We start from the raw sequence: 24,950 nt of genomic DNA on the forward strand, positions 1-24,950 counted from the left end.
AGTTCCCGGAGCTGACTGCCTGAGGGGGAGGAAAGGGGGTCGCTGGTTTAGCTCCCAGCCTCTCTTCATCTCAGTGGCGATGTTCCAAGACCCCCAACACATTTAGGAAGGCAAGCTCTAGGGTACTCAGATGTCAGCCAGTCATTTCGCAGAGCTTTAAAAGCGAATCATCAGGGTCGTGCCGGGTCTTTGATTTGGAAAATAAACAAGCAAATGAATGACAGAAAGCTGCTGTCTCCGGGCTGCTGGCCAGTAGGTAGCCAGGTGACAGGCCTGGTTGCAGCAGTCGACTCGTTGGTTACAAACCTCTTCTCCCAAATAGGCCCTGTCTACGCCTTTCAGAAGGCTGTGCCCTGCCTTCCGGGGAACTGGACCTGTCTTCAGCCTCCGGGAGGTTGGGTGGACTCGAGGCTATAGGGGCCACGAGGGCAGCCACGTGGCGTCTCCGGGGGCGTCCCGGGCCAAACTCCCCTGGCTAGGACCGGTCTGCGCGAGCCTAGGGCGGCCCAGGTAGAGGGGAGGGCAGGCTCCCCAGGCGGAGGAAGCCGGAGCGGTCAGGGAGGTGATGCGCGCGGGTCGTCCAGGTGGCCTTGGGCGGAGGAAGCGGCTCCGCCCTTCCCGGAAGCTGCGCCGTCTCCGCCTTTGGAGACTTGCGCTCCAGGCGCAGTCTGGCTGTGGCGGCCGCCGGTACAATCTTCGCCGGCCAAACGAGGCCACCTCCTCTTCCCCTTTCCAGTATTACCTGGCTGGGACCCCTTCCGCAGATCTTCGCCGGCGCAAGGGAGAAGCAGAGGGGGGACGACGGCTAGAGACAGGTCGCTCCTCAGGCCTCGGGCCCAGCCAGCTGTCTGTGGCGGCGCCGGGGTCTTTGCCGTTTAGCAGGACGGCGGGGTGTGCAGAGAGCAGGACCCGCGGCGTCGGGCCTCTGTGGTGCCCTCTGGAGCCTCCCGAGGACTTCCCTCTGTGGTTCTCCCTAGTCCATCCCCTGTCTCCGCCGGCCTCCCTCCTTCCAGGGGGCTGTGGCCAGGTCTCGACTGTCGCGGGCCCAGCCACTCGGGACAGGGTGGTCCGCGCTCTCCGGTCCCCACCTGCCACCCAGATGAGAAGCTTAAATCCGTCCGCGGGCGAGAATCGGATGCTAGGAAACTAAGACCTGTTGTCTTCCACGGGGCTCAAAGCGGACCTGGACTGGGACCCAGGTCGGTTTAGGACTGAGGAAGGCCTGGGACGCTGAAAGCAGCTGTTTGCAATTCCAAGCGACTGGCCTCTGCCGCCCGAGGTGTGTGTCCGAGCCCGGGAAGAGGCCCAGGCGCCCGCCTTCAGCCTCCCAACCGCCACGCGGGAGGCGCGGCAGCCTAAGACTCGGGGGCGCACCGCTGCCAGTCGAGGCGCCTGGGGCCAGGAGAGCAGAAACACCGAGCTCCTGTTCCTTCACGGCCTTTCTTTCCTTTCCTTTTTTTGTTTTCTCATATCTTCCTTTCTCTGCCCTTCCTTTTATCATTATGTTACTCATCAAGAAATTAATTCAAAACTCACAAGGCATCCGACCCGCAGTAGGTAGGGGCCCTGGCCCTGGGACCACCTAATCGGCCTCGTCCAGCAGTTTCGTGCGGAGAAATCTCAGGATCCTGGCCGAAGCCTGGTCGGGTGTTTGTACTGGGGGGGGGGGGATCTATTGAAACATTTTAATCCCAATTCTTTATCTCTGGGTTTGTCCTTTCCCTCACTGCTCCCGGAGCCGCCGCGGGGCTTCTGAGCGGCATGGGGTGCAGGCCTGACTGGCCCGCAGCCGGATGTCGGAGCCGGAGCTGCTCCCTACCCAGCCTTGCCCGTGGGCGACAAAACCGTCTCTCTGGCCCTGAGCTAGCATTGCCCTGCCAAAATCAACTCGCATTTTCATGTATTCAAATGAGAAAGATTGGGAAGGGCGACCTGCCCTCTTGGGCAATCACCAGCCTTGAAGGGAATAAGGGTCCCATGGGTACCCGCAAAGAATGGGAACCTCCCTTCCTTAAGGCCTGGGTGGCAGACGTGGCGCCCCTGCCCAGGCCTGGATTCCCAGGCCGTCGCGCATCTCTAGGCAGCCTGTTCTCCGATTTACGGACTGCTTTATTATTCTCTGCTATCACTGCCAGCTCGAGGAAAGTGCCTAGTCCGAGCTAGTCTCTCCTCACCCCTGTGCATCGCTTCAGCGCTGTATCTGCTCAGTGTTGCCCACAATTTCCTCTAGCCGCTTAAGAAGTGCTAGGGTTGGTGTCCTAGAAGACAGACTGGAAATGATGTTCCAAATAAAGAGTTGGAAAATTAGGGAGGAGCATAACAAATTTTCGTTCTGAGAGTGGAGAGGGACTAGAGTGACTGAGGCCCCGCTGTTTGCCACAGACTAGATAGGTGCTTTGAGATCCCAGTATGTTCTCCACCCGTTGTTCCAGGATGCAAGAGCTGGGAGCCTGAAAGCCTGGGAATTTGACTCTACCCCACTGGCAGAAGCTGGGGCTAATAGGGAGCCAGTGATGGAAACCCAGAGCCTCAGAGAACTCTATAGATACCATCTCTCTTCTGGAGGCTGCCATCTTAAACCTAAATCCTTCCCCAATGGTGAATGAGTATTTAGTTTCTTAGTCCCTGAACTCCAGCTCCCCAATCCACCCATCTCTCCCTCCCTCCCCGCACCACACACACACACACACACACACACACACGACCAGGAGCTTTCCCACGGCCCCTCATTTGGCCCTGGTGGTTTAACTTTAGCTATTCAAATGTGATTACCCTCAAATTTACATAGTTGTATTTAACGGATGCATTTGTAACAACAATATAAATCATATTCTGCATATGAGGGGGGGTAAGGATGCATTCTAGCCAAGCTTTTTTCATTGTATTGTCTTCCTGATTTTCCCCCTGAAATTTAAAACTGCCAATTTATTGGCATGGCTAGAGAGAGGTTACATTCATTATTTAAAATTAAAATTCGATTGGAAAACACTGGTGAGTGGCTGCTTCTGGACGTCCAGCAGCTATTACAGAGCTAGCATCAGATGAAAGTTTTGTTTTAAAAATAGTGCATTTGTTTGGAGTTGTTTGATTTTCTTGGTCCTATAGGCCACAGAGTAAAACTCACATTGTAGTGAGTTTGCTTCTAAACAGAAACACTAGGAAGAGGTCTCCTTTTTGCATTCCTTTTTGCTGGGATATCAGCAAAATTTGCAGGAGCTTTAACAGCTTTCTGAATGCAGTCATCGTGGACGCCTACTGTAAATGGATCAAAGTAAGGAAATTCAGCTGCCAACATTAGGCTTTACCTGTGGTGTCCAGCGCAGCTTCCCTAGGTCTTGGTGAGAACATTGCAGGCATCCACCATCAACTGAGCTCTGCTCTTTCCTTAGGTCCATGTCTTAAATTTACATTCCTGCCAGGGTTGTGTTGTTCTGAACAGCATATTCTATTTGTGTCATTTTCTTTTTCTTTCTTTCTTTGTCTCCCCCACTGGACTAGAAGATCTTTGAGGGTGGGGCCCACAGTCCCCACTGCAAGAGCAGAGCACAGTAGACTTTCAATAAAGATTTGTTGACTCAATCAATAAACTAACTGCCCCAATCCAGATGCTGGCCAAGCTGGTATCAGGTGGAAAAAGATGCTGGAGCCTAGAAACCTTATCCACTTGACTCCAAAGTCTCCAAGTGAGAGGACCCTAGGGACCCGTCTTAGGCCAGGGAGCTGTTTAATGAATGAACCAACAGAGGAAAGCGTGAATGGATGGACAGATTCTTCTGTCAGAAAGGCCAGGGTCTCGAAGCCCTATAATCCCTAAGCTTCCAGGCCCACTGGGCATGACTCTTATCCTAACAGTGACGCTTGATTTTAACCAAAATCATCCAGGCGACATGACTAAGTCAGAGTGCACTCACCTCATGGATTTCTGGACTTAGGCAGAATCAGCAGCAAACCCCCGCCCCCACCCCCACCACCATTTGCCTATCTAGGGCGGTCAACGTGTGACCAAAGGCAAATATTTCACTTTTGCTGCCTTGTGAAAAGGCAGCAGCAGAGTCTTTCAATAGCAGATATTGATTAAAAAGTTAAAGAACCCCATCAACTTTCCATCAAGCAGAAGCTTGGAGCAAGGAGCTGTAAAGGAAACGTCCGTGTTTGAATAATATGTTTAAACTGGCAAGCAAATGAAGCCGAGCCCACGCAGTGAGAAAGAAAAGCCTTGCAGCAGAGCTGTTAGTCCGGGGTTGTGTGCCTGAGCTAACAAGCACGTGGCGCGCGGCGTTTCCACCCCAGCGCTGGAGGGCGCCTAGGAAGCGGGCTACGGGTCTGTCCGGGTTTGCGAAGTGAGAGTCCGTCCCATGGGATCCTCCCAGGTGCCAGGCACTCAGCGGGCCTGATTGGGGGCAGTGCGCTCGAAATTATCAGCCATTTACCTTAATTGCCTCCCTGTCTTTAGGATCTAAACCATTTTATTCCACAGGCTTTCCCTGTGTGATGTATGATTTCCTTAAAGGTCCACCCAACCTCTCAAAACCTGCCGTGTTGTTGCAAGGTATTAACTGGAGACCTCTCGTGTCAACTTCTCCTCCCGAAGTTTTTATTTGCCATGAAAGCATGCGTGGCAGTCCTTGAGAGAGGGAGCCGGTCTGCCGCCTTTTCTGGGCTGCTGTCACTGGGGAAACTACCTGGCAGCTCAAACCGCAGCTGCATCTGTGACTTTGATGTCGGGTCCCCCTCCCCCCAACCCGCCCTGGGTGGTGTGGGGCTCAGCCTCGGCTGGGAGGCTGCCCTCGGGGGCTGTGCCACAGACTCCTTTCAGACCATGCTCTCTGCCCTTGGCTGCTCCCCACCTGCACCCGGGTCACCGCCTGCAGGGGACAGGGCCTCAGAAGTCAGGTCGAGCCCCACTCACCTTGGAGACTTAGGATACTAGCAGATCCAATGTAGGTTTTTCTTTCAATGCTTTCAATGATGAAGTTGGTGGCATGGATCCCACTCTCCTCACCCCACTGGCCTCCTCCCCGCCAAAATACCTTCTATTGTGAATCTCTAGACTCCTCTGACCTCTTCGTGACCCTCCTCTCACACCCCGCCAAGAGAAGTGGTTTCAATAAATAAAGCACAGTGCTCGGGTTGAAGGTCAGTTTACACTGGGGCAGAAGCTTCTAAAACTGCTGCAGGTGCTGGAATGGGAATAAACCAGACCATCATCCGAAGAGACGAGAGGCTATGAGGAGGTGGGAACCGGGGCTTGCAGTGGCCAGCGGTAGGTGGTCAGGAGCCTGGCGGCGATCCAGTCACAAATTCGTGGTCCAATTCCCTGGGAAACCCAGGCAGATCCTTCGGGCCTCAGTTTCCTCCTTTTCCAAAAGAGCTTGAACTCAATCTGGTTCCAGCAGCGGTCAACTGTAGGAAGGAAGCCTGGAGGGGCTGGAGTCACAGTCAGGCCTGATCACCCCCAACCCCGTCCCTCCCTCCCCCATCAGCTCCTCCACCCCCCTGCCGTGGAGGGTGGAATCCAGAAGGGGTGTGAACTTAGGAAGGTAACTGCTAGGGTGATGGGTGTGAGGGGGTGGCTCTGCTCTGGGAGCGGCAAAGCGACTTTTCCTGAGGGGCCCAGGGCGCTGAGAGAACAAGCCCCAGGAAGAGTTCCCTCCCTTTTGCTCTGGTTTTGTGTTCTATGTGTTTCAGGGTAACTTTTGGGCAAAAACTTTTCTGTTTTTCACTTCACAGCGTCTCCAAAAACAGCAATCCATAGGAGAGAGCAGAGAGCGTCTTGCAATTCCTAAGCCCAGGCAAAGCCACCTTGGCTAGGAGGCTGCACAGTGTTCTGCTCACACCTCTGGGCAGGGCTGCTGCCTCAGAGGCTAAGGGTCTCTGAGATTGTCTCTCTTTTTACCCAAATAAGCTCCAGCCTGGCTTGTTTGTTGACAGGGACTGTAGTGTTTGTGCTTAGGAGCAAGGGATTTGGAATGAGATCTGGATTTCATTCTGTTCTCTGCGGGAGACTTGTTCTTTCTGAGCCTCCATTGTCTCAACTGTAAAATGGGCTTATTAGTACCTATCTCATACCATTTGAGTACAGAGTAAGTGTACTGACTTGTAACAAATACAAAGAGTCTTCGCAGAGCTCTCGGAGCCCAGGCGGTGCTGGGTGCTGAACACTTAGTGACAAGTAATGCGACCCTTAGATCTAGGTGCCCTCGCCCCTTCCCCTTAGAGGTCTTTTGCTGGTGATCACCTGCCTAGCTCCGTAGACCTTGTAGTCCCTCCTGCTACAGTTGGGAGAAGAGGGGGGAGCTTCTTTGGAGAGACTGAATGCCTGGCAGTTCTCAAGGGCTGCTTCTCATCTTCCATGGGGACCCTGCCTAGAATCCCCTCCTAATCTCCTCGACCTGGGGGGCCGCTTTCTAGGGAGTGGCTAATGGTAGAGGTCGGGCCTCAGAAGCTAGTGTGTGATTCTCAAGGGTCCCCGAGATGGTAGACTTGCACACTGCCCTGGCTATGGCAACCTCAGTCAAGACCCAAGACCCGGGCCTGGATCCAGCAGGCAGCTCAGTTGGAAGATGAAGGGAGTGAGTCTGGCCTTCTGGGAGGCCATTCTGTCCTCAGCATCTGAACTTGGGGGGCATGGAGAGAAGACAGGACACTTGATTCACTTAAATATTTTCTTCCTTCTCCCTTGGACCTCCTTTGCCACTTCCTCTCTCATGGACAGAGTTAGAAGAAGAAACCACTTAGGGTCAGTTGGAGGATTATCACTTAGGACATTTCCTAAAATACTCAAAACCCAAGATAACATTACAGCAAGGAAAGTTCCCTCCATGTTTTAAAGAACTATTTGACATAGATGCCCTTAAAAAGGCGGGGAATTCCTGGGAATCCAACTAAAATCAACCAAACATGCTGGGCTTACCATGGGTCCTTCAAATATTAAAGACTCTGAATATTATCTTGCATGTGCAAGAAAACTTGGCGGGGTGCCAAGTCTTCATTAAGAAAAAAAAGAACAGTATTGTATTTGAAAAGACCAAATCACAAAAGACTTTGCCAGATACAGGCCCATTTGCTGAAGTGAAGATTCATGAATTGCTTAATTTCTCCTGCTAAGGGGGCTTAGAAGAACTGGAGTTTCAGGGTGGATCCCTGGGACTCACATGAACAACAACCCACATTTCAGACAGGGCTTGGATGGGTTAAGAAGGTCCTGAGGACAAGGCTCTAATAAATTTTTGAATTCCGTTTCATTTAGTAATCAGAACCGGGTGGATAGAATAAAATATTTCCTTTACGGGAGAACAGAAAAATCACACATCTTCAAAGCTGATTAATTTTTTTTTTGGATTGGTCGGGGGGAGGTGCATTCAGGGGAAGTGGGCTGGTACACAGAAATCTCAGGCTGCGAGCAGTTTCTGGCTAAATGCAGCTTCTGTTTTTACAGCTTACTCAGGGAGAGCTGTTAGTTTTTCTAAGCTTAAACCAGGCATTGGTTCTCTAAGCTCAATGTTTAGGCTACAAAGCACATCCAACAGTCTTACATACCTACCTTTAGAAAAGGAATGGTTTTGACCTCAAACTCAGCAAAGTCTCTAGTGCATTACCATACTTGGAGAACACCTAAGCAAAGCCCTTTGGAAGTGTAAAGGGTAACTGGAATGCTAAATACCAGCCACTGTGTCCTAGAAAAATAAATCCTTAATTCTCAGCCAGGTCCACCTGCTTTGGACTGGGCTTATTAGTGTTATTTGTATCTTCTTTTCAAATGGATAGTTTTACTCACAGAGTTTTCTTTCTGCTCAGTGCTTGCTATTTTTATCTTACCTTAAAAACCCTGAGATCATGCCTGGCTTTTTGAGGCACCCCAGGGAAGGGTGATGGGTGGCTTCCCACAGGTCCCTTTCTGAACTCCATAAGCTCAGATGTTAGAATCAAGTCAGAGTTTAGGGTCAGGAGGGAGGCCTGAGGTATGTTAAGTAGATCACCTAGGGGTAAGATGGGTGAGCAGGGTGTTAGGAGAAGGCTGAGGGTAAGCAATGCTGGGGGAGGGGGACCTTAAGGCAGGAGAAGCTGTTTTAGGACGTTAGTGTCTGTGGATTCAAGCAGTACAGGCAACTTTGGTAATAGACTTTTCTGGTTATTCTCTGTTTTTCTCTCTAGCCTCTTCTTCTTTCTACTCAATTCTCTGCCTCTGTTCTCTGCACATATCGTCCAGCTTTCCTTGCCTTTGGGCTTCCAGTTGGGTTTGGGCAAGGTCCGGGCAATGGTGCTGCAGGAATGAAGGCTATCTAGCAAATGACATCTAGCAAAATGGCAGCAGAAATCTATGAGTGGGGGTGCCTGCGTGGCTCGTCATTAAGTGTCTGCCTTCAGCTCAGGTCATGATCCCAGGGTCCTGGGTTCGAGCTCTGCATCAGGCTACTAGACCTCCTCTCTCGCTGTGTTTCTCTCTGTCAAATAAATAATATCTTTAAAAATAAACAAACAAAGACATCTATGAGTGATCTTATTTCTTCAGTACCATGCAGGAACTCTATTACTAACCTTGTAATTTGATTGGCAAAAAATATATAGCATTATTTTAATTTGCATTTCTGAGATTACTACTGAAGTTGAATGTTTTTATATTTCTACTGGCCATAAATATTTCTTCTTTTGGGAACTGCCTTTCCACACCTCAATTAATAAACTAAAAATTTTGAGTGTTTCTCTGTTTTTCATCTAAAGAATATTAATCCCATGTTTGTCATAAATATTGCGAGTTTTCCACCAGGTTTTCATTTGCATTATAATTCTGCTTATTTTTCAACACATAGATACTTTAAAAAAACCATCAATATTTTAACCAGAGTTCCTGCCTTTTATGGTTTAATGTTTATAAGTCTTATATATAACTGCTACTCTTATGTATAACAAAATCTTACATCCAGTTGGAATTTATTTTGGTGCATAATATAAAGTCAAGTTATACATTTAATTATTATTTTCCAAGAAGACCTTTGGAAGGGTCCTAATTATGAAGAGGCTTGCGTTCTCTTTGGAGAACTTTGGAATTTGTTCTATGAGGGTATTTTGAGGGTGTGGAAGTTGAATTTTTGGGTCTTCCTTTACTTGCTATGCAGTGAACCCAATAGAAGGCTCCAAAATCAGAGGACAAGAGGACTAGTAGGTGGTGGTTTAAGAGTGACAAAAACTTAAGTGAAATCATAGTGTTTCAATGATTGAGTAATTTTATGCTGTTATTTGAGTCTAATGCCCTTTTCTATAAAACAGAACCTAGAGTATTAACATTTTCATACAGAAGCATTACAATATCAACAACGAATTTAAAATATCTTTAGATCACTAAGTATTCTTTCTCTTCTTCCTTTTTCTTTCTCTCTTTCCTTCTCCCCCTCTCCTCCCCCTCCTCCCTCTCCCTCTTCCCTCCTCCACCCTCCCTCTTTCTCTTCTTCTCCCCCTTCCTCCCTTCTTCCTTCTCTCTCTCTCTGTTTTTCTCTCTCTTTCTTTCATTTAGACCTACAGTTCTTTATGTTTATAAGTGTTATCTATACCTGCTACTGGCCAAAAATATTTCTTCAGAACTGATTATTAGCTAGGAGATCAAAGGTAAATCCTTGATCTCTTTGACCATCAGTAAGTTACCTATAAAATGAAGCTAATAGTATCTAGCTCATGGATGTATTATCCTATGGTATCAATATCTAAATACTTGTTACCATTTTGTATTATAAAAGCATTAATGAACAATGTTTATTTACCATATAAATTGCTTCCTGACCATAACATGTTTCAGGGCTACATTAGTTTAAAAATTTTTCTATTTTAGGAATATGGCCTATGTATTATTTTTATGCAGCATCCAGGATGGTTCAAGAACAATTCACACTAAGCATTTTAGTTATTTGCTCATTATTTTAATTAGCAAAGGAAAGTGATGCACTTATTGTCTGGAGGGGTTACTTCCACACTTAGGGCAAAACTGCCCTCAAGGAGTAGCCACAAGGCCTTGGTACATGATGTGGGTGTAGTGAAACCTCAGGGACAGCAGATCTTTCTCTGTAAAATGCTGCTCGTCTTGTGGACACTCAGCAATTATTTAAAACTCATTATGTTGGGGAGTAAAGCAACAAACCTTTGAGGTAAGATTATTATCTCCATTTTACAGAAGAGGTTGCAGAATCCCAGGGAGCAAAGCAACTGGCACAGTTGGCAAAACTCGGTATCCTTACTGGGCTCTGTGTCTGGAGAGTGGGAGCTGCCTGAGGGAGGCCTGAGAATTTTTGAGTGCATCCTTCTGCACAACTGGGCTGCTTTGAGGCCCAGCACCAGGGAATTGTGTTGCAGAGCATGCTTCTATTTTGAATTTCTGGGAAGCATCAGTCTCAGGGATGACTTCCAGAAGATTTTACCTGCCACTTCCGTGATCTCATCTATTAGTTGCCTGAGTATTTGGAAAGGGAGAGATTGGTAGAAAGTAGATCAATATAAAATCAACACTTGGGGGCCATTGAATGCCAGGCACTGAGCAAAACACCTTCATTTACATGATGGCATTTAATTGGATTTTCTTTTGGTTTTTAAAATAATAGTGAAATATAACACAGAAAAATAAACAAAATAGAAAACAGGGGTTTATCACAAAAAGAAAAGTCAAACAACTATCACCAAGGTTAAAATGCAGAATAGTGCTACTATCCCAGGATTCCTCCTTTCTGTGTCCACCAATCACCGTCACCTTCTCCACTCCCAAAATGACCACTATTTTGACTCTTACTGTTATTACTTTTTTTTTTTTTTGTAATACAGCAGCTGAGCATGCATCTGCAAGTGCTATAGTTTTTGCTGTCTTGTTTTTTAAACCTTATATGATGATTTCATTCATATGTGGAATTTAAGAAACAAAACAGATGAACATAGGGGAAGGGAAGGAAAAAATAAAATAAGATAAAAACAGAGAAGGAGGGCACCTGGGTGGCTCAGTGGTTTAAGCTTCTGCATGCGGCTCAGGTCATGATCTCCTGGTCCTGGGATCAAGTCCTGTATAGGGCTCTCTGCTCAGCCGGGAGCCTGCTTCCCTAGCCCACCGCCTGCCTTTCTGCCTATTTGTGATTTCTCTCTGTGTGTCAGATAAATAAATAAAATCTTAAAAAAAAAAAAAAAGGAACTGAGAGGGAGGAAAAGCTTATCAATAGGAGACCCTTAAGAGACTCTTAACTATAGGAAAGGAACTGAAAGTTGTTGGGAGGAGTGGGGGGATGGGGTAACTGGGTGATGGACATTAAGGAGGACAGTTGATATAATGAGCATTGGGTGTTATGTGCAACTGATAAGTCACTAAATTCTACCCCTGAAACTAATAATGCATTAGATGTTAACTAGATTGAATTTAAATAAAAAATTAATAAAATAAACCCTACATGAATGGACTCATATAGTGTATACTCCTTATGTTTGGCATATTAGCTCATAGAGATTCATTTATGTTGTTTTACACAGATGAAGGTTGTTCACATCCTTTATTGCATTTTATGAATATACCACAATTAATTTATGCACCCTACTTTTGATGGGCATTTGGTTATTTACCAGTTTTTAGCTATCATGAATGAAACTGCTATGAATATTGATGCACATGTTTCTTAGTGCATGTTTACATGCATTCCTATTGGGAGTGGAATTGCTGGGTCATAGAGTATGTGTGTATTCAACTTCAACAGAGAATGCCAGTTATGGCTTCTTATAACATCAGAAACTCTGGACATCAGAAACTCTGACGATGCTGAACCTAGGAGTATAATATGAACTCTCCAGAAGTCTGAATCTCATGTCTCTAGCACAATTCATTTAAATGCATAAAGAACGTGAGTGCCAAGTAAGCAGTTGGTTTAAAGGAGGCATAAACGGCGGATCTAGGAGACTCCAGGCCAGGAGGCTCTTTGCGACTAGCAAGAGTCCCAGCAAAAGCCCAGCTCAGCTTAAGTTTTGGCTTGTGGTCCCCAAAGGCGCCCCTTGGAGCGGCTTCCGCCGGCTTGGGACCCACAGCGCGGAGGGATCCACAAGAGTCAGAGCGCGGGCGCGAGGCGGCGGAGGACGCGCTGCTTGTTGCCGAGCAACGGAGCGCGTTCTTCCTTCCAGTAGAGCCTGTCCGAGCCCACCCGGCTGCTCGGCCCCCCGGAAGGCGGGCGGGATATAACGCCGGGCCGAGGCACTGTCCACCTTCTCGCCGTCTGAATGGGAGCAGAGGCGTCCCGGCAGGCGGGTGAGAGACCGGCTGGGGACGCTGGGGACTTCGTCTGGGAGGCTGTGGGAAGAGGCTGCGATATTGGCGCGGAGCAATCGTCGTCTCCCGTTCTGCCTCTTTAATCCACACTAATCGCCGAGAAAATCAGCGTAGAAAACAGGGCTGGGGTTGGAGAGGGTCTCGGGTCTAGAGCAGGCTGCGATGCCCTCGGAAAGAGGGAAAACCTGGTGGAACGGAAAGATAGGGGGACGACCAGGCTGTGGGGAAAGGAAAAGGAGTCAGGAAGGCGAAGGACAGGAAGGGATCAGAGGGAGTGTGGCAAGGGAGAGGAAGGTCGCAGTGGAGGGAATTCAGTTTCCAACTGCCTGACCTTTCCTGGTGTCCCTCGACAGGGGCTGATTGTTTGGGGGCAAGCCTTACACACCATTAGGAGATCTCCCCCACTAAGGTCAGAGTGTCTAATTTTGGACTAGGAAGCTGTTTTCTGAGTGTGGCCCCCAAACCCTTTGGTGGGCAGTAGGACACTGCAGGCTTCCTGAAAGGATTCTCTAGCATCCCAGACCGCAGATCCACGGTGAAACTATCGCGAACTACCATTGCAAGAGTTTAAAGTTCGATAGTTCTTTTTATTATTCAACGTTCAAATATAAAATTTCAACAAATTGTTTTTTTTCCTCCTGTTTACAGCTTTATAAAGGTATAATTTATATTCCATAAACGGCAGAGAACATACAGATTACTAGTTAGTATAATGCATTACAATATCATGTACAGGTGTACAATTTGATAAGTTTTGACGGATGTACCCATCTTTGAAACAATTACTACAGTCAAGATAACTGACTCATCTTTTCCCCGTTTTTATTTAAAAATTTTTAAGGTTTATTTATTTATTTGACAGACAGAGATCACAAGTAGGCAGAGAGGCAGGCAGAGAGACAGGGGGAAGCAGGCTCCCCGCTGAGCAGAGAGCCCTATGCGGGGCTGGATCCCAGGACCCTAGGATCATGACCTGAGCCAAAGGCAGAGGCTTCAACCCACTGAGCCACCCAGGAGCCCCTATTTAAATTTCTGATAACTGAACCTTTCCATTCCTCTGTTCCCTTTGGTATCCATCCCTGTTCTCACCTGCTCTAACTGCCCAATACCAGCTACTGATCTGCTATGTGACACCATAGAATCGGTTGCATATTCTACAATTTCATACAAATGGAAGCATACAATATATACGGTTTTGTATCTGGCTTCCTTTACCCAGCATAATGATTTGCCAGAACCTTTGCCTCCATTACTGTAGCTTTATATTCAGTTTTGAAGTTGGATTGTGTAAGCCCTCTAATTTTTTAAAAAATAATTTTAATGATTTAAAGTTATTTAAACTTGTATATGCATTTTAGAATCAGCTTGTAATTTCTGTTTAAAAAAAAAAAAAAAAACAAAGCCTGGCGGAATTTTGATTGGAATTGCATGGGATCTATAAATCTATATGGGGGTAATTGCTGTTTTAAACAATGTTGAGTCTTCTAGTTAACAAACATGGTTTGGAATTTTATATAGGTCTTTAATTTCTCTTACCAATGTTCTGTAATTTTCAGTGTAGAGATTTTGGACATCTTTTGTTGGACTTATTCTCAAGAATTTAATGTCTTTTGGGGTATTACTTTTCAGTGGTTTGATGCTAACATATTAAAATATGGTTGATTTTGTATGTTAACTTGTTTCATACAACATTGATAAGTCACTTATAGACAACTAGGGATTGTTTTGTAGATTTCTTGGAACTGTTGACCTAAAAATCATGTTACTTTTTCCTTTCCAATTTATTCCTTTTATTTCTTTTCCTCACCATATTGCAATGGCTAGGACCTCTAGTACAATGATGAATAGATATGGTAAGAGTTGAGGCACTTTTTAATATTTTGTTAATGGATATAAAGGTCCACCTACTTGCTTTCATTAACAATGTTACAATGATCAATTAAAAAAAAAAGAGTTGTTACACTTTTGCCTAGTTTTCAGTTTTAGTGGGAGAGCAAAAATATAATGTTAGCTGTATTTTTTTGTAAATTCTCTTAATCAGATTGATGTAACCTATAAAACATATTTGCACAATTATTTCTTTATTATTATCATGAGTGGGTGTTGGATTTTGTCAAATGGTTTTCTACTATCCATTGAAATGATCATATATTTTCTTCTATTTTCTACTCATACAGTGAACTATGTTGATTTTCAAATGTTAAATCGAATTTTCAGCCCTGAAATAAACTCTTTATGATCAGTATATATTATACCTTTAAAAATTTACTTCTGGATTTGATATACTAATATTTTACTTAAGATTTCTGGATCTAGGGGCACCTGGTTGGCTCAGTGGGTTAAAGCCTCTGCCTTCGGCTCAGGTCATGATCCCAGGGTCCTGGGATCAAGCCCCCCATTGGGCTCTCTGCTTAGCAGGGAGCCTGCTTCCTTCTCTCTCTCTGCCTGCCTCTCTGCCTACTTGTAATCTCTGTCTGTCAAATAAATAAAATCTTAAAAAAAAAAGATTTCTGAATCTATATTCATGAGGGATCATGAATATAGGGAAAAAGCATTTCCCTTTAAAAAAATGATTTTGTGAGGTTTAGTATTATAGTTATGTACGTCTCAAAATGTTACCATATTTTCTGAAAACACTTGTGTAAGTTTGGTGTTCTTTCTTGACTACTTGAGAGAACCACCTGTACCTGGAAGTGTCTTTGTGGTAAGATTTTTGGTAATGAATAAGCTTATTTAATATAGGACTATGAGGATTTTCTGTTTCTTATGTTAATTTTGCTAAATTGAAAATTTCAGAGATTTGACCATTTTATCTAAATTGTTAGATTTGTTGCTATAAAGTTGTTTGTTATATCTTCTTCTCCTTTCATATCTTTAGGACCTGTAGTGAAAAGCACTTTTTTATTCTTGATATTAGTGATTTTTTTCTCTTGTTTATTCTTAAACAGTCTAGGTAGCAGTTTTCTCAAAGAATTTTGTTGATGTTATTGAAAAACCAGTTCTTGGCTTCTTATTTTCTCAATTTTTTTTCTATTTTCTGTTTGATTGATTTATGTCCTTATATCCTTATATTTATCTTGGGTACACTTTACTCCTCTTTTTTTAGATTCTTAAAGTAGAACCTTAGGTTATTGATTTTAGACATTTTTGATTTAATAATTTAATCTGTACTGTTCCTTTTAGGCACTACTTTAGCTCCATCTCACACATTTGATATGTTGTATTTTCATTATTATTTAGTCTAAAATATTTCCTAAGATTTAATATTTTTGTATTCTTTTTAATTGTCTATTGATTTTTTTGTCACACTTCTTTGTATGGCTTTAAAAAACTGTTTCTCTAGGAATTACAATATACAATCTTAACATTTCACACTCTGGAGTTAATGTCAAACTAGTTCACATAAAATGTAGCACTCTTACAACTATAGTGACCTTACTGACCCTATCCTGGTCTTTTTGGTTCTTGTCATATGTGTTGCATCTATTTATACAAACACCCCACAAGACAATTTGGTTTTCATACAACTGAAAAAAAAAAAAAAGACTAAGAAATGGTATTTTAAACTCATTCAGATAGTTTCCATCTCTAATCTTCATTCCTTCCTGAAGATTCAGATTTTCCTCTTATATAATCTCTCATCAGTCTGAAGTAAAACCTTTATTATTTCTTATAGTTTTCTAGTCTGCTGGTGAGCAATTCTTTTAGCTTCCTTGTGTCTGAATATGTTGCTTTCATTTTTTAAAAGAATATGCTTGTTAGATACATAATTCTTTGTCAATAGTTATTTGCTTTTTAAGCCTATTACAAATCTTGTTTCACTATCTTTTGGTTTCAGTGGTTTTTAATGGGAAGTTTTTGTCATTTGAATTGCTTCCCTATAAAAAATGTATTGTTTATCTCTCTCTGCTCTCAGTATTTTATCTTTAACTTTGATTTCCAGTAGCTGACATGTGGTTTTCATTGGTTTTATCCTGCTTGGAATGTACTGGGTTTCATTAGGTGTTTCTTCAGGTCTGAGAGGTTTTCTCACACTTGTTTAAGTATTTTTCACCCCATCTTTCTCTCCTTTCAGGATACTGCTTACCCATATATTAGAACTTATGATACTGCTTCACTGGGTTCTGAGGGTGTTCCCTGCACTGCCCTCCCCCCAGATCTCTTCTTTCTCTTTTAAATATTGAATAATTCCTGTTGATTTATCTTCCAATTCACTGACTCTTTTCTTTGACTTCTCCATTCTGTTAGTCCAATTTTTATTGAAAGTATTATATTTTTCAGATATAAAATTTCTATTTTTTCACTTTTATGTCTATCCTAAGATTTTCTATCTTTTTATTCCTCATTAGCCTATCTCCCTTTACTTCATTAAACATAGTTATAATAGTTTCCTTAAAGGCCTTCTTTAATAATTTCAACTTTTGTGTCGTCTCTGGACTGGTGTCTGTTCATTATGTTTGTCCTTGAGAATGAGTCACATTTTCCTGGATCTTTTTATGCTGAGTAATTATTTTTCTTATTATATCCTGGATGTTGTTAATGTTTTGTTGTGTAGACTGTGGATTCTGCTATATGCCTCTGAAGAATGTTGATGTTTTTCATTTGGCAGGCAATTCACCAGGTTACACTCACTGTAAACTCCATCTGACTCTCTATATTTGGAAGTTAAGTTCAACTAAATCTCGCTTTAGCTTTTTAAGTCATTATTGTGCTGCTTTGAATTTGTCCTACATATGCACAGTTCAGAGGTCAGTCTAAACTTGTATGGGGTTTAGATACAGAATTGGGGGATTACCTTCTCTGGCTCTCTCTCCTTTGGGACTTTTTTCTCACTCCTCAGTAGTGGTTGTTGCCAGCGGTCTTTTCTCTGATTTGTCTGGCCAGAATGATGAAGGGCTTTCTATCAAAGTTTTTGCCACCTGCACTATGCCATTCTACAGTATGGATGGTATTTAGGGAAAGGCCACAATAGATCTGGAAACTCACTTCCAGAAGGTGTTTCCACAAGTGTCTATTCTCTTCCACAGTCTGCCTGCTTTTGTTTACTTTGAAGAATCCTGAGGTATTTGTTTTTTATATTTTTCCCAGAGTTTATCAACTGTTATTAGTAGGGGATTTTCTATGGATGTAGAAGTGGAACTCCAACAAATTACTTTTGAGATTGAGAGCATGCAACATTTAACATGTCACAACCATGGTGATAATAATAATAAAATTCTTTTATTTAACTGTTTTGGCTATCTGAACAAATTAGATGAAGGAAGTTCAAGAAGGAAAGACAGAACATGGGGAGAAGAAAAAGGCAGGGAGATATTTCATTGTTCCATTACCTGTTATGTATTTATGTTTGTATGTATATATATCACAAAGGCTATGGGCATATTCTGGGTACTGGTTTTAACAGGAGAATGTTTTTAGAGTCTTGAAATTTCTATTGGTTTCTGAATAATTTTTAACCAACACAATGTAAGTGTGAATTACTATTATTGATATGCTTAAGATTAAAGACAGCAAAACAAATATTATAGAAAGTATCAAAAAATAGAAAAAAATACAATTATCTTATTCTTTTAGCAAAGTTGTTAAAATGATCATAATTATTATTAAGCTTTTTCATAAATTATAATCAGTACAAAACCAGGTCTCATTTCTACCACTGCTATTGCAAAAATAAGTAGTTGTTTTCAGAATATTTTTATTTTCCTTGCAATGTGAAGATTTTACTAGATGTGATAGACTTTCTTTGGACTTAGATATTTCTTTTGGAACTTATGTGTGTATTGGAAGTTGATGTTGATGTGAAATTTAGGGAGCAAATTGAGTTGATATTTGGCCCTGGACCCAAGAGAACCTAAATCTTGTTCTTAATGTGTCACCCTTCCCTCTCAGGCACCCATTACTATACATAGACAAAGTCAAGGCCTCCATCTAACCAGCTGGTACTTTGGCTCTATTCTCAATATAATAATCTGAGGAAACAGGCCCAACATATAAAGGATTTCCCTAGGTGAGGTGGTTCCATGTTGCTTAGAACCAAGTTTTCTGGTGGTCTGCTCTGTTCATGTCTACCTTAGTTGAAGTCTAGAGCAGAGTATGGGTATTCTCTTGCAGTAGGAGGAATGGCCACATCTGCAAGAACCAGAGAGCAACCTGCCCCAGAATCTAGAGAATCCACTAGTCCGCTCTCTTTGGGTTCTAGCCATTTATGGTTGGAGAGCTTGATTCTCATGTCTGATCACACCGTGGAGGAGAGGAAAGAATGTTGGTTCTTGGCTTTTCTGACTACCTCACTGTTCAGGCACTGAACCTCCTGGGAGAGGAAAAAGGAAAAGGTTTGGAGTTCCAATAATTGGGGAAGAAGCAGAAAGTGAAATTACTGAAATTACTATTCAGGTTGTAAAGATTTCAAACACATCTGTCCCATTTTAAAGTATAAAGTAAACTTAGCCTGAATTGTGAGCAGCAGGCTTGACACCTTAATACTTTTGGTGATAGTTACATTATTTTTCCTTAAGAATCTCCAAATCAGGGTTGCCTGGGTGGCTCAGGGGTTAAAGCCTCTGCCTCCGGCTCAGGTCATAATCTCAGAATCCCGAGATCCAGCCCCCCATGGGGTTCTCTGCTCAGCAGGGAGTCTGCTTCCCCCCCCTCGCCCCCATCCCCTGCCTGCCTCTCTGCCTACTTGTGATCTCTGTCAAATGAATAAATGAACTCTTATAAAAAAAAAAAAAAGACTCTCCAAACCAGAACTGGTCTCTTTCTTTTAATAAATTACTACCCAAAAAAGGGAACATGTTATTTTCCCATGAGACTGGATGTTTAAAAGTCATTTTTACATATTTTGTAGTGTTGAGGGTTGGGTGGGGGAAGGAAAGTCACTAAGCTTTGTAGACTGCCCCATTTAGCATTGAGATATCACCTACCTTGAAAACACAATAGAAGTTCTTGTCAAAGGTAGAAGTTCTATATGGATGTGAAGAGCAACTTTCCTATGAAGAGCTCAAGGGCGTGTACTGAGAAATGTTAGACAATGAACACTTGATAAACTTCAATAGCAAACCAAAAGCCTGAGAGAAGTTGGGATGGGAATACAAAGCAGGAACTAAGAAACAAAAGGGAAGTGAAGTTGGGAGAGTCAAGTCAGATTCTCATCAAGGATTTAATGTGCCTCTGTTCCGTGCTCTCTTCCAGTTACAGCCTTTTGTAGGAAGAAATGCAGATGGTGTCAGCGTGAGCATATCACCACCTGTGCAAACAGTAATAGCCAAAACACTATGAGGAGGATTATACAGCATGTTTTATAAAAAGGGAAACTTCCTTAAGGGTTTTGGAAGTAATTTCTAGGGGTGCCTGGGTGCCCAGGTGGCTCAGTGTTAAGCCTCTGCCTTCAGCTCGGGTCATGAACTCAGGGTCCTGGGATCGAGCCCTGCATCGGGCTCTCTGCTCAGCGGGGACCCTGCTTCCCTCTCTCTCTGCCTGCCTCTTTGTCCACTTGTGATCTCTCTCTCTGTTAAATAAATAAATAATATCTTTAAAAAAGAAAATCATTTCTAATATTCATATACTATTGTGCAAAAAAAGAGCAAACAGTATATTATTTTCACTTTTTAAAATGAAATCTGGTTATGGATAGAACTGAACTCTTCAAGGTCTGGGCATTGGTGGAGATGGGTACAGAAAGAGCGCCTCTTGATTCCCAGATGAGAGCTCTGCCATGTAGCAGGGTCTTCTGTTTGAGAATTGCCAGCAAATATTAGATATTAAAAGCAATATGACTATATTTAGAGGCTAAATAAGATCTTTTGTTCATATTGCCCATAATGTATGATAAATGAATAATTCTAATTGTAAAGAACTTTTTTTATGAATTAATGTAAGTCCAATCAAGAATGTGGATAAGAGGGGTGCCTGGGGGGCTCAGTGGGTTAAGCCTCTGCCTTCGGCTCAGGTCAGGATCTCAGGGTCCTGGGATTGAGCCCCACATTGGGCTCTCTGCTCAGCAGTGAGCCTGCTTCCCCCTCTCTCTGCCTGCCTCTCTGCCTGCTTGTGATCTCTCTCTCTCTGTCAAATAAATAAATAAAATCTTAAAAAAAAAAGAATGTGGATAAGATGATAAGCAAAGAAATGCAAAGCAAAATAAAATTTTTTCCACATTTATGTGTTAAATCTGTCTTTTTTGGTATATGGCATAAAATGAAGTCTAATTTTCCCCTCCCCTGTCCTATAATCTACCAATTGCCTCAGCACAACTTACTGAATAATTCTTATTGACAATTTAACACTGTTTTTATAATATAACTCATAGTGTTCTTAATTCTTTTGCTCAGTCTATGTGATGATTCTAACAATAGTGTATCCAGTTTAATTCTTAGATCTGTGTAAGTTTTAATTATCTTGTTAGATTACTGCTCCCTCATTTCCCTTTTACAAATTTTGCCTAATCTATCCTGTTTTTTATTTCAAATGATCCAGAATTACTTTTGAGAGTCTAAAAATAGAATTTGTAGATTTTGATTATGATAGCATTAAACCAACACAGTATTTTGGAAAGCCCTTATGTAATTACAATATTTGATTTTTTTTCACCAAGGGACATTAACTATTTAGTCACATCTTTTATGTCCTTCGGTAAAATTATAAACATTTATTTAGTTTAAGTATGTTTCTCATTGTGTTTATTGCTAGATACTTTTAAAAAATTATAATGGAATTTTATCACTGTGTTTTTGAATGGGTCATTTTGGTCAAATGGAAGTTATTGATTTTGGTATAAAATTTTAAAAAATTTAAGTGTCTTGCATAAATCTATTATAATTCTAAGTAGTTCTTTGGTTTAGAGCTTCTAGGTAGATAATCATATTTGCAAATAATGGTGATATTCCATAGATGTTTCTGCTTTATTTTTTTTTAAAGATTTTATTTATTTATTTGATAGAAAGAGAGATCACAAGTAGGCAGAGCAGTAGGCAGAGAGAGAGACAGGGAAGCAGGCTCTCTGCTGAGCAGAGAGCCCAATGTGGGGCTCGATTCCAGGACCCTGGGATCATGACCTGAGCTGAAGGCAGAGGCTTTAACCCACTGAGCCACCCAGGCGCCCCTGTTTCTGCTTTATAATTTTTTTTCAAAGAACCTTGGCGTTGGGTTTCCTAAAAATACACAAATTAGTTTTTCTAATTCATTATTTTCTGGTTTTATCTTCATTGTTTTATCCTTATTTCTCAAAATTCCCCTCTTCTTGACTTCTGTGGAACTCTTCCCGTTTTCCTCTCTGTTGCTCCTACTCATCCCACTTCCCAGAGATGAATCCCAACTACCAAAGAATCTGTAATTGGGCCCTTCTCTATTTATATTTCCTGTTAGCCTGGCTTTTGTTAATGACCTCAGATCTCTCAGGATCTAAAAATCTACTTCAGGATCATAGATGAACTGGCCCTGCTGAATACCAGGTTAATAAATACACCTAACATAAAAATTTACCATTTTAACCATTTTTAAGTGTACAAGTCACTGAATAGCAGAGGTTTTATTGTGCACTTGGCTATGAAGAAGATTTCATCAAGATGATTCAAAGTTCCAATTTTATGAAGGATCTTTAATCACTTTCATTTACTCCTTCTCTGTGGCCAGATCCTGTCAGTTCTACCTGTTAATGTCTCTGTTTTCACTCTGCTCCATTACCAATGCCAGCCAGGCCTTATGCTCAAGCTGTGGAGATTCTTCTTTGCCTCTCTCCCTTTATTCTTTGTCCCCCTCAATATCCCCCAAGCACCAGATCCTATCAAGCTATATTCTGTTAAAAGTTTTTGAATGGTTTTCAGTAGCCAAGAGAAAAAGTACGAATATTTGGCATGCAAGGCCTCATGATCTGGCTGCAGCCTACCTTGTTGCTGATCACCTTACCCCTGTCATACAGTCTGTTCTAGCTCTGGAGGCATATTGAGGGAAGTGGGCTGGGTGAGAGATGGAGGAACCCACCACCAGTTGGAGAAGGAAGAGGAAACTGCCATCTTGGCCCAAGAGTAGGGATTTGGCCCTTATGTTGCCAGAGCCTTCATTTTTTTTTTTCCCCTCCCCAGAGAACCTGTTTATCTGGAATTTTATGTGAAAATGTCTCATTTTAAAATTGTTGGTACAAATTTGTATCTTTGAAAAATTTGGAGCAATTGTAAAATCTGTTCGTGGGCTAGCTTCCCTTCAGTTGATGGTCTCTATTCTCTCTTAGGGTTTCTTTAGATTCTCTCTGCCTGTCTCTCTTGTCTGGAATTGGGACATTACATTATAGTCTAAAGAAATGTTAAAACCAATCGGAGTTTCAGGAATTCCTACTGTAAAAAGGTTACTGTTTTGAAGGTTTTCCATGGTTCCTGTGAAAAGGCCAATGGCTGGATTTAAAATGACATAAACTAATACTACCCACTTGGGCCTCTGGGAGCACACCGAGCATTGTACCTTAAGAGGTTTTTTTGAGTTCGACTTGTATTTATCGACATGAGTTTTGTTATAGATACGTAATATATTGTTGTTATTTCACAGGACAAATTAGCCAAGATGTCCGCAGTTTCGAAGCATTTTGGACTGAAATACAAAGAAGAATCCTATATCTTTAAAGAGCTTGAGAGGATTCGACAGGAAACTAAAAAGGATCTTCTCCAATTCCAGCAGAAGTTGGCCCTCAAGCCGGCTGTGGATGAAGCTTCAGTGTGCGGCCTCCAGGCCCTGGGCCCTGCCCGTCCTGGGGAGAAGGGCAGCGCCGCCCACGATGGACCCCAAAAGCCATCAGGGTCCCCTCGAGCTAAAGGCCCTACGACCCTCACTGCGGCCCTCCTGCAGCAGGCGCCCCGAGGCGCAGCGCGGTCTCCGGCCCCGAGCGAGGAGGCCGCCCCGGGAAAGATCCGGCGGTTTCGCCCCCAGGACTTCTACATGCGGAGCTCTGCGTTCCTCCGGCACCCGCTCCCGAAAAAGCCGCCGGTCATCGCCTCCAGGGCTGGCACGTCCAGACCGTTAGTTCTGATGCCGCCCCCAGCGGCAAGGGAGAGGCCCGGGGCGCGCCTGGGCGCGAGGAGCCCGCGGCCCACGGGCCTCAAGCCGGTCCCGCATCCCGGCCGGGAGCGCGGCGTGAAAGAGGGCACGGCTCCGCCCGCAGCGGCCCGCCAGGCCAAACCGAGGACGCGCAGCTCCATTTCCAGCCGGGAGGGCGACGCGGAGGCAGGCGGCCGGCGGAGGAGAGCCGGGCCTCACACCCTCTCCTTGAGCCGGGCCTTAGCCAGCCGACCGCTCGGGTCAGTTTCCGAAAGCCAGCGGGGGAGCATCGGGCGGGGCCGCTCGCGGGAGGCCGCTCAGCCGGTGCGAGCGATCCCGACTTCCATAGAGGAGATCATCGCCTCCTTGCGGTCGGAGGCCCAGCTGGCCTCTGACCGGACCATCAAAGAGCTCATCCAGAGTGTCCTCGGCGAGAACTACGACCTTAAAATGGAAGTAGGTGAACCAGAAGGAGAATTAATATTCTTCCTGGATAAATACAACTTAAGGAAACATTCATAGCATATTTAAGTGCATCGGGTGTGTTACAAGCTAGATAAGCTAGACAAAACACCGGGGGCTTATTCAAGGGCTTAGAATTTGGAATTCGAATTTTAAAATATTCCATCCAGGGGAGCGTGTACTCTTTCAGTGAAAGAAATTGAGAGATTATCTCAAAAATTAACTCGAAGTACATTGGTTGTAGACTCGAGTTATAAATATATCACTGGTAACTTTTCGTTTCAAAGTCGTTGTGACTATTGAGTTTCAAAATAACATGTTTTCTATAGAAAACTCAGTCATTTTCTGTTACAGCTTGGGATTGCCAGTAAATTTTTACACTAAGCACATCACTATATTACTGTTAAGAAGTTGAATTTGTAGTTCTTTGATATTTTTAGGGAAAAACTCTTAATATGTACGTTTTTAAAGATTTTATTTATTTATTTGACAGTGAGAGAGAGCAGGAGGCAGGAAGGAGGGGGCAGAGGAGAAAGGAGAGATTGAAGGAGAGAGAGGGGTAGAGGGAGAGGAAGGGGTCGAGGAAGAGGGAGAAGCAGGCTCCCGGCTGAGCAAGGAGCCCCTTGAAGTGGGGCTCCATCCCAGGACCCCAGGATCATGACCTGAGCCTAAGGCAGATGCTTAACCAACTGAGCCACTCAGGCACCTCTCTCTCAAAAATTTTTTTTTTTTTTTTAATTTACTTCCTAGGCCTTCCCAGTTATAGAGATGCTAAGTGATTCTTTTGTGCCAAGCAAAATGAGATATTGTATGCATTTGTCCCAAAAACCTCATCAGGTGGATACCTATAAAAGCCCCATTTTATACAGGATGTTTCCTAGCTTTAGTGTTGTTAAAGGATTGGCTCAATGTCCCGAAATAAGAAATGGCAGAGCTGATTCTACCCCAGGTGGTCACACCCCAGAGACTGTACCGGAAACATTCCAAAACTGTCCATTCCTTGATTGTGATATGTACCCAGCAGGGAGCAAAGCTAGATAGGCTAAGTTAAGATATATATTTTTAATGATTTTATTTACTTATTTATTTGACAGACAGAGATCACAAGTAGGCAGAGAGGCATGCAGAGAGAGAGAGGAGGAAGCAGGTTCCCGCAAGAGCAGAGAGCCCAATGTGGGGCTCAATCCCAGCA

At 43.5% G+C, this 24,950-nt stretch overlaps 1 protein-coding gene across 1 annotated transcript in view; it reads left to right on the plus strand.

Moving 5' to 3' along the window:
• The first annotated feature begins 12,181 nt into the window (after nt 1-12,181).
• Nucleotides 12,182-24,950, plus strand: part of TTC6 (tetratricopeptide repeat domain 6) — a 228,500-nt gene continuing 215,731 nt past the window's right edge. The window contains exons 1-2 of the mRNA XM_059372142.1: nt 12,182-12,256; nt 22,811-23,752. Coding sequence (XP_059228125.1) covers nt 22,826-23,752 — 927 coding nt within the window. The 5' untranslated portion in view covers nt 12,182-12,256; nt 22,811-22,825. The remainder of the gene's footprint in view (nt 12,257-22,810; nt 23,753-24,950) is intronic.

Source organism: Mustela nigripes, chromosome 13 (genome assembly GCF_022355385.1).
Source record: "Mustela nigripes isolate SB6536 chromosome 13, MUSNIG.SB6536, whole genome shotgun sequence".
Classification (NCBI taxonomy): domain Eukaryota; kingdom Metazoa; phylum Chordata; class Mammalia; order Carnivora; family Mustelidae; genus Mustela; species Mustela nigripes.